This window comes from Cetorhinus maximus, chromosome 26, assembly GCF_964194155.1.
Source record: "Cetorhinus maximus chromosome 26, sCetMax3.hap1.1, whole genome shotgun sequence".
NCBI classification, from domain to species: domain Eukaryota; kingdom Metazoa; phylum Chordata; class Chondrichthyes; order Lamniformes; family Cetorhinidae; genus Cetorhinus; species Cetorhinus maximus.
The window spans coordinates 38,315,314-38,329,086 of NC_135904.1; the positions used below are offsets into that span (position 1 = coordinate 38,315,314).

Sequence of the window (13,773 nt, forward strand, 5' to 3'; positions counted from 1 at the left end):
TTCAGTTTGAGGGCGAGAAACTTGGTTCTGAAACTAGTGCCTTAAACTTAAATAAAGACAACTTACAAAGGTGTGAAGAAAGAGTTGGCTAATGGGGACTGGGAAAATGGGTTAAAAGGTTGGAGAGTAGAGAAGCAATGGAAGATGTTTAAGGAGATATTTCATAATTCACAACAAAGATATGGATGTTAAGGATGGTATTAAATTGGAAGAATGCTGTGAAGATTACTGGTAGGCCAGAAGATTGGGAAACTTTTAGAAACCAGCAAAGGATAACTAAACAAAATCAAGCAGTAAAAAATAGATTATGAGAGTAAACTAGCAAGAAATATGAAAACAGCCGATAAGATCTTCTAATATACTAAACAGAAAGGATCAGGGGAACCTGTACATATGGTGTACTTGGATTCCCAGAAGGCATTTCATAAGATCCCACATCAAAGGTTACAACACAAAGTAAGAGCCCATTGTGTAGGGACTAACATATTAGCATGGATAGAGATGGGTTAGCTAACAGGAAACAGAGAGTAGGCATTTTTGGGCTGGCAAGATATGGCAAGTGGAGTGCCTAGAGATCAGTGCTGGAGCCTCGACTATTTACAATTTCTATGAATGACTTGGAGGAAGTGACCAAATGTATGGTAGCTAAACCTATTGATGACACAAAGATAGGAGAGTCAGTTGTGAAGGATATAGGTAGGTTAAGTGAGTGGGCAAAAATTTGGCAAATGGAGTATAATGAGGGAAAATGTGAACTTAACAACTTAGGCAGGAAGAATAGAAAAGCAGTATATTATTTAAATGGAGAGAGATTGCAGAACTATACAGCACAGAGGGACCTGGGCGTCCTGATACATAAATCTCAATAAGTTAATCGGCAGGTACAGCAAGTGATTAGGAAGGCAAAATGGAATGTTGTCATTTATTGGAAGAGGAGTGGAATATAAAAGCAGGATGATATTGCTACACTTGTATGGGCATTGGTGAAACCACATCTAGAGTAGTGTACAGCTTTAGTCTCCTTTTAAAAAAGGTCATAATTGCCTTAGAAGCCATGCAGAGACTCGACTAATTTCTGGGGTGAAGGGGTTGTCTTATGAGGAAAGGTTGGACAGGTTGGGTGTGTATCCATTGCAGGTTAGAAGAATGAGAGGTGATCTTACTGAAACATATAAGATCCAGAGGGATCCAAGGGGAGGTAGTGATATTGTCGCTGGACTAGTAATCCAGAGACCCAGGGTAAAGCTCTGGGGACCCGGGTTCGAATCCTGTCACTGCAGATGGTGGAATTTGAATTCAATAAAAACCTGGAATTAAAATGTCTGATGGTGACCACGAAACCATTGTCGATTATTGTAAAAACCCATCTGGTTCACTAATGTCCTTTGGGGATGGAAATCTGCCACCCTTACCTGGTCTGGCCTACATGTGACTCCAGGCCCACAACAATGTGGCTGACTCTTAAATGCCCTCTGGGCAAGGGCAATTAGGGATGGGTAATAAATGCTGGCCCAGACAGTGACACCCACATCCCAGGAATTAATTTTAAAAAACTTGACAGGGTGGATGTTGAGAGGATGTTTCCCCTTGTGGGAGAGACTAGGGGTAGGGGACACAGTAAGGGGCCTCCTATTTCGGACGGAGATGAGGAGAATTTTATTCTGAGTCTGTGGATTACCTTCCCCAGAGATCGGTGGAGGCTGGGTCATTGAATATTTTTAAGTCTGAGTTAGATAGATTCTTGACTGACAAGGGAGTTAAAGGATATAGGGGGTAGACAGGAAAGTAGAGGCCACAATAAGATCAACCATGATCGTATTGAATGGCGGAGCAGGTTTGGGGGGGCCGAATGGCCTATTCCTGCTCCTAATTCATATGTTCATGTGTCAATGAAGCTACTCCTCTGCCTGTGAGCCAGGTATGGCCTCCTGCAAGTTGCATTACAGTTATGGTTAGGGTTCCCTCATCTCTCCTGTGGAACTATAGGTCTGTAAGCAGCACGCTGGTGTTGCTGCAGCTGATGCTAGTCATCTTGGTCCTTACCTGAGCTCCAACCTAAGGTAGCGTAAGCAGAAGCTATATTGATCTTAGCGATCAGAGCTGTAAAGTGTGGATCAAACCTGCAAATCTCTAACGTGTATAAGAAATGCCCAAAATGCATAAAGCAACCTCTCAGTCCAAGTACTGTGAACAAGCTCTTTCCCATGAGTAGGTGAGAAAGTAGAAGAAGTACTGAGTACTTATTGTTAATGGTAGGCTAATTAGTTTGCTAAAGATGCACAGGCAAAGGGCATTGTTTAATTTAGAACTTAGAGCACATATAAAGAGAGCCTTTCCTTCGTAGTTTTGTTCTTTAGTTACAGTGCCGCTTTAAAGGGTTATCCCCTTTTATTAGTTTGTTTGCTCTTTTGTTAATTTGTCCCTTTTTTTTGTTAATTGGTTTATTTCAAAAGGATATAAAGAGAGCCTTCTGCCCCTCTCCATGGCTATATTCACACCCCAGCTGTACCTCGAGAGGGAGCAAGCGGTTATCACCAGCACACATGAGGCCTTCCACGAACGGTGGGCACTGCAGAGCCTGGAGTATATCATCAGCCCCCAAAGTGACATTTTAATTAGATTTGATGAGTTTTCTTTAAGATTTTTGTCTTTTGTTACAGTGCCCTTAAAGAACTATCACTTCAATTTGTTTGTTAATTTGTCCACTTGTTAATTGTTTCTGCTGAAAAGGAGTATAAAGAGAGGCTTCTGCCCCTCTCCTGCGGCTATGTTCACAGCTGGGTGTCCTTGGAGAGGGAACACGTGGGATTGTTGAGGCCCTTCTGCGCCTGGTGGGCACCGTGGGGGCTGGAGTGCTTCCTTAGCCCCTCAAACTGACATTTTAATTTAGTTCATTTAAAGATCTGTGTTTTTGTTACAGTTTCCTTTTAAGGGGCTATTTGGCTGATTGGCTGGTTTAATTGGATAATTTGTTAATTCTGAAGTATTTTGTTTTGTTGGTGTACTCAAAAGAGTATAAAGGGAGCTTGTTGGGACACTGGGCAGGTAGGCAGGAGACAGAGATATGTAATGCTGCATTCTGTCAATACACTGACTATCAATAAAAGGATCTGTGTTTAGTTTCATAATTCACCATCTGGCTTGGATCTGTTTAACATTTATTAGCATATTTCCATGATGTGGTGTCAACTCCCTTAGATACTGTTGTGTTCTAGTCTTGTTTTCTCTGGCAAGTTCTAGAAAGTCCAGGGAAACTGTGAGCCCAAAGTTAAAGTTGAAAAACCGCATAAATATCACTTTAATTGATCAATTTACATATTGAAATTGACAACCTGCCTGTTTTACAGCAGCTGCTCACAGGCAGCCTGACATGCTGGAGTCAAAAATGGAAATTGGCAGGTTGGAGGCAGCTTCCCCATCCTCCAGCTCATTAAAACTCAGCTCTTTGGCTTTGGTCTCCCAGTAATTCTTCTTTTCTCTTCCTGCGTCCAGTGGCAAATGAGATTGGCAAAGCGTGTGCTTACATCTGTTTCCATCGTTAACCTTTCCTGGAACTGACCACTGGCCTGTCGCCAGGGACTATAGCTGAGGCGCACCATTCATCATCAAGCATGGCTGACCAGGAGGCACTCCCACTCTTACTGCCTGCCATAGGCATATTGGAAGGACTTAGAGGAAGGACTTCCAGGTCAATAATCAGTCCATTTAGCCACATTCCGTGGTCATAAAGACCTGGAGTGGGACTTGAACCTGGAGCTTCTGGCTCAGAGGCAGGGATACTACCCACTGCGCCAATAGAGCTCCCCAGTAATTAGATGTCAGATATTTCTGCTCATCTTGTACTGGATATGTTATACTCTTTATCCCATTGTATTTTCATCAAACTTATGTTATATATTTCTTCACTAACTGTAGGAATTACAGTGTGGTGAATATAGACAAAGGGCTGATTGAAGTGGATCACATCAGCTGCCCTGGAGTTAGACTGAGTTGTCAGTTGAAGCTGCAGAGTGCATTGTGGACAGCAACAGAGGTGAGTGATGTGTCTGCTGGCACAGATCCAACAGCATGTACCAGAACTCAGGCCCAGGCAGACGCATTCCTGCTCGTTTAAACCGTATGTATATATTTTACATTATATAAACATTTACATTTCTCAATCTGCAGCGTTTTTGCCATTTCAGTTTTGCTGTTGGATACCTGAGAACATGAGAATTAGGAGCAGGAGTAGACCATATGGCCTTTAAGGGTGATAGCTGATCATCAACCTCAACTCCACTTTCCTGCCTGATCCCCATATCCTTTGATTCCCATAGAGCCCAACAATCTATCGCTCACTGCCTTGAATACACTCAACAACTGAGCATCCACAGTCATCTGGCGACAGAAAGTTCCAAAGATTCACAACCCTCTGAAGAAATTCTTCCTTGTTTCAGCCCAAGGTGTTCAATGCCTTATCCAGAGTCAATGCCCCCTAGTTCTAGAGTCCCCAGCAGGGGAAACATCTCTCAGCAACACTAAATTCAATCCCCTCAAAATTTTGTATGTTTCAATGAGATCACCTTTCATTCTTCTAATCTCCAGAGTGTATAGGCTCAATTTACTCAATTGCTCCTTGTAAGACAACCTTCTCTTCCCAGGAATCAATCTAACAAGCCTTCATTGCACTCCCTCAAAGGCAGCTTTGTATTTTCTTAGGTAAGGAGACCAAAGCTGCATTTCCTGGTGACTATCTTATATTGATGGCCTCTAGTTATGCTCTTCCCCACAAGTGGAAACATTCTCTCTGTATCCACTCTGTCAAACCTTTCATAATTTTAAGGACCTCTATTAGGTCATCCCTCGGCCGCCTTTTGCAAGAGAAAAGAGAGCCTGTCAATCCTTACATGATATGTACACCCCCACATTTCTAGTGCCATCCATGTGACCAGATCTGCATGCAGTACATTAGGGGTGGTCTAACCAAGGTCCGATTCAGGTTTAGCATAATTTCCCTATTTTTCAATTCTATCCCTCTAAAAATAAAAAGCCTGGTTTGCTTTTTACTGGTCTTTTTATGACTCACTGAATTACGCTGGCTCATAGTTGCGCAGCACCAAAAAAATCTAGCATCAGTAGCCATTTGCGGAAGAGAGTTCCAAACTTCTACCACCCTTTTTTATGCAGGAGTATTTCTAAAGGGAGCATGAGTTGGCGTGTATAAGCATGGTGGGGGTGACTGTTGAGGGGATGTGACAGGTGAGGGCTAGAGGGCCTAATGTTTAAGAAAACAACTGGGACCTTTTTAAACAAGCCACCCCAGCACCCCTTGTGGGCCTCTGATCTGCATACGGGGGGGTGGCGGGCCCAACTCCATCCCACACATTGCGCCTCCCCCGCCCCCACCCCCACCCCAGAATAAAAATCCCCCCATTCGGAGCACTTTTCCCTGAGACAGCTATGGCGAACTGGGAGATCTCTCCACTCAGCACACCTGCCTCAGAGTAAAGCCTTTGTGTCCATAGCAAGCAGGTCACATGGGCTTGTCCCCAGGAAGATTCTGGAGGAGGTCACATCCCCTCTCCAAGCTACTCCATTTTACCTTGAATTAAAGGAGACATTTTAAAACATAACAATTTTGGTCCAGCAATTGTAACACTCTACAATACACCTGTCAATCATATTCACTGTTGGCTCCAATTCAGGGTTTCCTGTTGTTTAACAGTTCAATAATCTGTTTCTGCCCTAACTCCTATTTAACTATGTGTTTATTCCTGGTAGGATCAGAAGATTCAGGTTTACAGCCTTAAAGGAATGTGTCCCTTAAACGTGCCTCTCCGAGTGCTGGATGTTCCTGCTATTGTTACGTGTTTCTTGCCTGTATCACGTGGAAACCAGGTAACAGCAAAAGGCCATTAGGACCCGACAAACGCGCCTCTGATTGATTGATCTCAGCCACAATCATCTTCTTTAGTTCTCTGCCCGAGGGCAGGTCCAACCCTCAGTGCCATGACCTCCACCACAGGTAGGGCATGGAGCCCGGTCCTATATCCACCCCAGCCCAGATGGAGATCGAACTCCCTGCTGTTGGCACCAATCTGATCCACACTGGCCGTCCAGCCAACTGAGCCAACCAGCCCCCAAGGAGCCTGTTTGTTGTGGCTACATGCACTTTTACATGCATGTTGTAGTCCAGAGCTCTATAGTCCAGTGGTAGTGGAGGCTTCAATTTTCTTTCCAAACTGACCAGGAATCTGTCCCGCTCTTATTGCCTGCCATTGGTGAACGTTGCAAGGATTTGCAGGTTGATACTCAACCTGTTTCACTGTACTCTCCATAGCCATCACGCCCTGGAGTGGGACTTGAACCTGGAGCTTCTGGCTCAGAGGCAGGGACACTACCCACTGCGCCACAATCAACATTTCTAATTCTTTCTTTCTCCAGAAACACATCAAGTGACCTCTTTCACACATCATCTGCACAGTGTCTGCTCCAGCGTACTGTCCTGATAACCCATTGCAGAACTCTCTTGCTCTGTAAAGGAAAAATAATGTTCAACATCTCTTCCTCCTCACTTCTTAATTGTTGGCTTGTGACTCAGGTGGTTATACCTTAATCCCCTTCTGAATCTTGAGAGTTTCAATGAAATCCCTACAAAGTATGTTTTCCAAAGAGAAGTGATTAAGCTTTCATAAACTTTCCTCATGGACTAATGAGACACCAGATCAACTGTGCTGCTTGCTGCAGTCTCTCTGAAGAGTAACCATGTGCCTCCAATGGTCAAGTGACCAGATTGTACACGAACTCCAGACAGTATGGACTTGTATTCAAATAATATCCCCTCTCCTCCTCAGGACCATCCGTTATGCACCACTGCCAAGTTTAATCTCTGTTGTTTTGTAGACAGGCGTAGCAGCCAACCAGTACACAGCAAGATGCCACAAACAACAGCGAGATGAATTGCCAGTTAATCAGTTGTTGATGACCTTGAAAGTTCTCCTATCCAAACAGAAACTGCCTGGAATAAAATGTCAGGAAGGGTGTTGGAGAGGTTTCACTCCCCATTGTACGCATTAGATTGCAGTTCACAGATTGAATCCAATGACTCAGGAGTGGAGGGGGGTAAAAGAAGGGAATTTCAGGATCACAGATGGTGGGAGACTAAGAGCAGGAATTCCAAAGTCGTGTACTTTTAATTTTCTTTATTATTTAAAGGGTATATATATCTATTGTATATTAAAATCGCCAATGGTTGCAACATTCTTTTCAAAACCGATTGAAAAGAAAATGATGTCACTGGTTAAATGCATTTATAGAAGTATCAGCTTTAGTACTGGTTACACCTCGAGATGTCACTTTTTGACATGAGTTTGCAATGTTAAATTCCTGTCATGTAACCTTAGCTGTAGTTCCCCTTACATAGCAAGAATGGCAGCACAGGAATCTAAGAGTTCTAATCAAAGTTCATATTCCCCATGCACTCAAAAAGTTGTCCGAGGCTGCTCCAACCAGAGAAAGATGAAGAGTTACATACCCCCATCCTCCTCGTGCCAACATAGCCTTTCAGCCCCAGGTGACCTTACAATCCTATCCCCTGCCTATCAGTCTTTCAGGTGTGCTTCCATTCCCAACAATGACACCAACTTTCAAAGCATCCCATCAAATAATCTTCCCTGATACCCAAAATCACTTACTTCCCCCAGTGGCCAAAAGGACAGTCCTGTAGAGAAGGCAATCACATTCTCTGCCGAATTTCTTGCAGCTCCAGGAGGAGGTTGGCAGATCCTCCCCTAAGAAACAACATTAAAGGGCCAAAACATTGTTTTTCTGATGCTTTGCTATTTTTCTGGCAGGACCCAAGATGAAATTCAGGCACCATATGTCAATAATTAGCTCAAATATAGACTTTGAAATGTAATTCCAATCCTGTTGCAATTTGACTCCCAAAGTAAGAATCAGAACAGATGCAGAAGAAGTTATCAAGAGACAAATGCAGAGTGTACCCTCTCTGTTCCCACACCCTTACCAATGCCTCCGACACAAATTTCCATGCTCAGGAATTTAGACAGCATCTTCACAATTTCCTGGTCATTCATTTTAAGAATGGGAAACAGAGGGACAGTGTGGTGTTGGACACACAACCCCCAATGAGTCCATGGCTCCAGAAGAATGTTCTGGAGTAGCGAATGCCATCTTCAATTAACTGTTCCCCTTGGCAGCACATGACACAGGGCCACTGATTAATCTTAAATGTGAGATGACACATTGATAGGACCATGTTGTTTAAAACATTGTTCCACCAAAGGGCCCCTAAGTTTCATGTTCCCCGGGAAGTATGAAATGAGTGACATTGTGCTGTGGGTTTACCCACACCCAATCTGGTGTTCTGAACATTGCAGGCAATTGAGGATAAGTCACATATGACAAGAGTGATGATCAGGGAATCAGATGTAGAAATGAACATACCTTAGTCTCAGCTTAAATCACTGAAACATGGGTATGTCACTAATGGATGGACTAACCCACTTGCCTGATCCTCTAACTGGTGCTCCCACACCAGGATTGGAGCTTTCAAAGATTTGCCTTGTGTTCTGTATCTCTAAAGAGTTAAATTAGTAGGATTAAACTGTGATAGATACTCTCCAAACTCTGAATCTTTGTTTTAATTTCTTTATCACAGAAATCTCCTCTAATGCTTGCTGGTACGGCTGACGGGATGGTTGCAGTTTACTCATTAGTCAATGAGACTCCCGAGGGGTGGTCCTCATACCTGTGCTCACGTTCAGCAAACAAGTTTCGGTTCAAAATCCCTGACAACGACCTTCGACAGAATGCATACCCAGTTACCGATATGGTAGCGGTGAACAGTGAATCGGAAGTGTGGTACAGCAACGGTCCTGGGATCCTGGTCATAGAAACACTTACTGCAGAAATAACTTGGAGATTGGAACCTTATCAGCCTCCCTCTCAGGTCATATCAATGACTTGCAACCTTGGATGTAATGGGGAAGAGGCCATCTGGTGTCTGGATGACAAGACAAGTACTTTAGTTATGTACCGCTCTTATCAGATCTGTGCCCGGTACACATGCAGTGACTGTAATCCATTGCGAGACATGTTCACCATCCAGCAGCCTACCAGTGCCACACCAGCCACAGCCATTACACCCAAGGACATGAAAGACTCCAACTCCACAGATGTCAGCATCATCTTCAATGATGAGGTTGGGACACAGATAATAAGACATTTTGATTCTATGACTGATTACTGTTCTCTGTCCTCCGAATCTTGCTCCTTCACCAACACCAGATCGTCATTTAATGCACTGAGCTCACCAGCCAGTCCCATAAGTATTCCTTATTCCACTGACTACGATGAATCAGACAAGTCAAATGTACCATGTGACAGGTCTGGGGACATCTCTCCATTGGTGGATGATGTCACACAGCTACAAGCTATAAAAATCTTAACAGTAAAGGACACTCTGTGGATACCAAGGTAGGTGGGTTATCAGCTTCACGCAATTTAAAAGATTAGAAAATGCAGCTTTCTTCATTTATAATTATATAATATAATTACATAATGTTTTATATAAAGTGTGTGATGTTTTGGGGTGTTTAGGGTGAGTTTTCTAAATTCTTTTCCTACTGCGTTGGTGTTTCTAACATAAGCCTAGCAAACATTTTCAGCTTTAATCTGAAGAGGCTCCTCCTCATTGGGATTTTTTTTTCCTTCTTCAGACTGTCAATGATTTAATGATTCGTGTGTGAGTCCATGTGATATTACACTTTGAGTCTTTAGTGCTGGAAATGCTCATTCATTGAAGTCCTGAAGCAAACTATAATGTTTCAGGAAAGAGTTACTTGTTTATCTGTAACTTCAGAATTGAATATGCTGAGCTATTGTGAGTTAAATGCAGTGTCTATGTAAATTTCTTTGAATAGAATTACAAAACTAATTTGAGACAGAGCTATAATCTGGTTCTGTTTCATCTTGGCTTTCTTATATGTATTTTTTGTTTCTCTGCCATCTCTTAACTCTTTAAGTAGGGTTTAATAACCTGACTGTAAACTGAGTGAGGATTAATGGCAATGTGATTTGCTGATTCACTGTATGATCCTGACCTCATGGGACAGCCAATGAATTCGGGATACATTGTGTTATGATCCCAGCTGATAATGCTGGACAAATCAGATCCCAGAACCCAAACCTGACTTGGTGGATTCTAACTTTTTTTTTAGAAATTGTGGAGGAAAGTTACTGAACAAATTCACAGGAGTCGGCTGATGAACTTATAACACAAAGAATAAAATATTTATTAAACAAGAAAAATGAACGTCATTACACCTGACAAAGAGGTTGAAAAGGTCTCAATAGAAACACAGGAAGAATACTCAAATTCACACTTTTAACCCCAGCAATATCTTTACAGACTCATAAACCAGTGAAGAGTTACCACTAGTTTGACACAAATACTCCTTGCTTGGGACTGGCACGTGTGCGAACATTTTTCTTCTGGTGAATTCTTGAGCATTCACTTGATGCTTCTCATCCAACTTGTATTTCTCCCCAAGACACCCAAGACCGCACTCTAAACCGTAGAGCAAACACGAGTTCCCTAAACGCAGTCTCCCACTAGCCTTGTGGTATTTCTCTTTCTAGAGAGTTGAAAATCCCCGTCCTCCCTCCCTGACACACACTGAACTCTTTCCCGTCTTTCTCTCTGTCTCTGCAGTTGGGATTTTCCACTCCAAAATTCTCGCCTGAAGTCAACGGACATTTTGCTAGTCCATCAAATTTTCCAACCTGCCCGCGATGATTTCCATGGCGGGCAGGACTGGAAAATCCCGGCCTGAGCCTCTGTGTCACTTGACCACTGTCGCTAGGCAACAGCCCAGTTTTTCTACTTTGTATTTTTTTCCCATAATCACTAAATTTCTGACCCCTTTTTAACCCATCTCTTTAACTTCAGGAGTTGTAAAAGCTCATTAATAGATAACAAACCCAAAAGACTGATCTTTCAGCTACAAGTCCACCCAGACTTCTAGGCACCAAGGCTCATACCCAACCTACATGAAACTAAAACCCATTTTGACCTTACTTAACACACACACACACACACACACACACACACACATATATATATATATAAATATATATATATTCAACTTAAAAATTATACATTGTCCCTAACAATCATGCCTGCAAACTTATTATTCTGCTGCCCATGGCCTGTCTGATGTGAAATCCTGCTGGCCCATCACCCTCTGCTCACTGACCAACATTACCCCCCACCCCGGTTTCCCAATGCTGCAGGTTTAAACTTCTTATACTTGTGTTTAAATCCCTTCTATCCTCTGTAAGTTTCTCCACCATCTCTCTCCTCACCATGCTATTGACTAACCCAACGCTCTGGCTGCTCTCCCACATTTTACCCTCTTTAAACTTGAGGTCATCCAGAACTCAACTGACGTGTCTTAACTCCCCTTCCCCTATCACCTCTGTGTTCATGGACCTACTTTGGCTCCTGGTCAAGCAACTTCTTGATTTCAAAATTCTTGTCCTTGTTTTCAGATCCCTCCTTGTCCTCACCCCTCCCTATCTCTGCAACCTCCTCCAGCCCCTCGATCCTTCAATATTACTTTGCTCCTCTAATTCTGGCCTCCAGTGCAGCCCTGATTTTAATTGCTCTACCATTGGTGGCTGTGCTTTCAGTTGCCTAAGCTGGTCCCAAGCTCTGGAATTCCCTCCCTACACCTCTCTGCCTCTCTATCTCACTTTTCTCCTTTAAGAAACTCCATAAAATCTATCTCTTTGACCAAGCTTTTGGTCACTTAACAAAATAGCTCCTTCTGTGGCTCTTTGTCATATTTTGTAATGCTCTTATGAAGCATCTTGGGATGTGTCATTACATTAAAGGCACCATCTAAATATAAGTCATGAAACACACCCCCAACAGAGAAGGAGAAGGTAGGGAAGGTGTGGCAATAAATGGACCTTTGTGCTTGAGCAGTTTGCAAAAAAATCACAAAAGCAAAGGCGACAGAGGAGACTGCAACAACTACAGGGACATCTCACTCCTGAGCATCATTGGGAAGCCTTCGCAAGGGTCAGGCTTAAATGACTCCACCTACTTTCAGATCGAGTAGTGGAACGCAGTGTGGTTTCTGTACCAGAGGATTTACTGTGGACAGGATCCTCTCCATACATCAGCTCCAAGAGAACAGGATATACCTCTTTACCTTACGTTTGTAGATCTCACTGAAGCATTCGACACGGTCAGCAGGGCAGGTTTTGGAGAAAATTGGCTGCCCATGAAAGCTCCTCCGTCTCCTCCTCTCCTTTCATGACAACATCCGCTGTAGAGTTTCACAGCTTCACTTCTGACAATTTCAGAGTGAAGAATGGAGTGAAACAGGGCTGTGTCCTCGCCCCCAGTCTGGTATTTTCTTCTCCTGACTTTTGCCTTCCCTGCAGATATAGGAGTTTACCTGCAAACTAGGTCAGACAGAAAGCTCTACATTCTGTCCAGACTGAAAGTGAAAACAGAATTACCGCACGTCTTGATCAGAGAACCTCTCCACGCTGACGCCAGGTTCTCGCACAGAAACTCAGCTACAAAGGCTCATGGATTCCTCTCCCAGGCCATAACGTGTTCTCCCTGACTAGAAGCATCAAGGAAACCTCGGTCATGGGATAGGGTGTCTCTTCCTCGCTCCTGATCGCACCAAAGGGCTCCTGCCGGAAGCGGTTAGCAAATTCTGCTTGGGTTCTTGGGTCCACAGTGACACACAATCTGTCTCTCGATGCAGAGCTCGATACTCGCATTGGGAAAACAGCCATCACCTTTATCCCACTCACAAAACATACATGGAATAACCTCAAACTGAGTCTTAGGACCAAGATGCTGGTTAATGAAGCCTGTGTTCTCAGCACCTTGCTGTATGCCTGTGAAACATGGACAACTTACAGCTATCGAGAAAGGAAGCTCAACGACTTTCATCTTCGCTGTTTGAGGTGTGTTCTGTGCATCTCCTGGAAGGATAAATACAGCAATCCTTTCAAAGGCAAAGCTCCCATGTACATTGACACTCATCAAACAGAGGTGACTTTTCTGGCTTGGGGACATTTGCCAGGTGGAATTTGGTCTCATACCCAAGGACTTTCTGTACGGAGAGGTAGCCAGAGCCCCGTGAGCAATGGGACGTCCAAAGCTCCATTTCAAGGATGTTTACTATCCTGACAACAAAGAGCCTAAACTCTCACACTGGGAACACGAGCCGATGACGATGGTGACGTCACCTGTGGGCTGACATACGCTACCATGACGACCAGTGGCTACAGCGGCTTGGCAACAGGCACCAACACCAAAGACAGGAATCTACAGCGACACCAGATACCCACTTCACAGCGGCATTTGTGGCAGAACCTGCCTCTCACAGGTCGGTGTCTTCAGCCATCAGGAATAGTTCACCAAATGACGCTTCCCCATCCCCAGTGCATTAGCTGCACGTCCATTACCCTTCCTCAGATGGGAGAATGCTGACAGGAAATGTACATTGTTGTTGTTGCTGCCTGTTCTGCTGATTCTGACCTCTTACACACTCCCTCCATTTCCCCCACCATTGGCAGCTGCCTCTGCCTTAGGCTTTGATCACTTCTCATAGTTTATTTTATGTCTGTGTGAAGCATCTCAGAACATTTTTCTACCTTAAATGCATAATAGTTACTTGTTGTTGTTGTTGTTGACTCCGGTCACTGACCCTCTGTGGAGATTGTCCGGAAAGTTTGAGT

General features: G+C 43.7%; 1 protein-coding gene across 1 annotated transcript in view; it reads left to right on the forward strand.

Moving 5' to 3' along the window:
* lrrk1 (leucine-rich repeat kinase 1) overlaps nt 1-13,773 on the forward strand; it is a 179,755-nt gene that overhangs the window by 146,451 nt on the left and 19,531 nt on the right. The window contains exons 30-32 of the mRNA XM_078530495.1: nt 3,916-4,033; nt 5,761-5,877; nt 8,660-9,477. Of these exons, the coding sequence (XP_078386621.1) occupies nt 3,916-4,033; nt 5,761-5,877; nt 8,660-9,477 (1,053 nt within the window). The remainder of the gene's footprint in view (nt 1-3,915; nt 4,034-5,760; nt 5,878-8,659; nt 9,478-13,773) is intronic.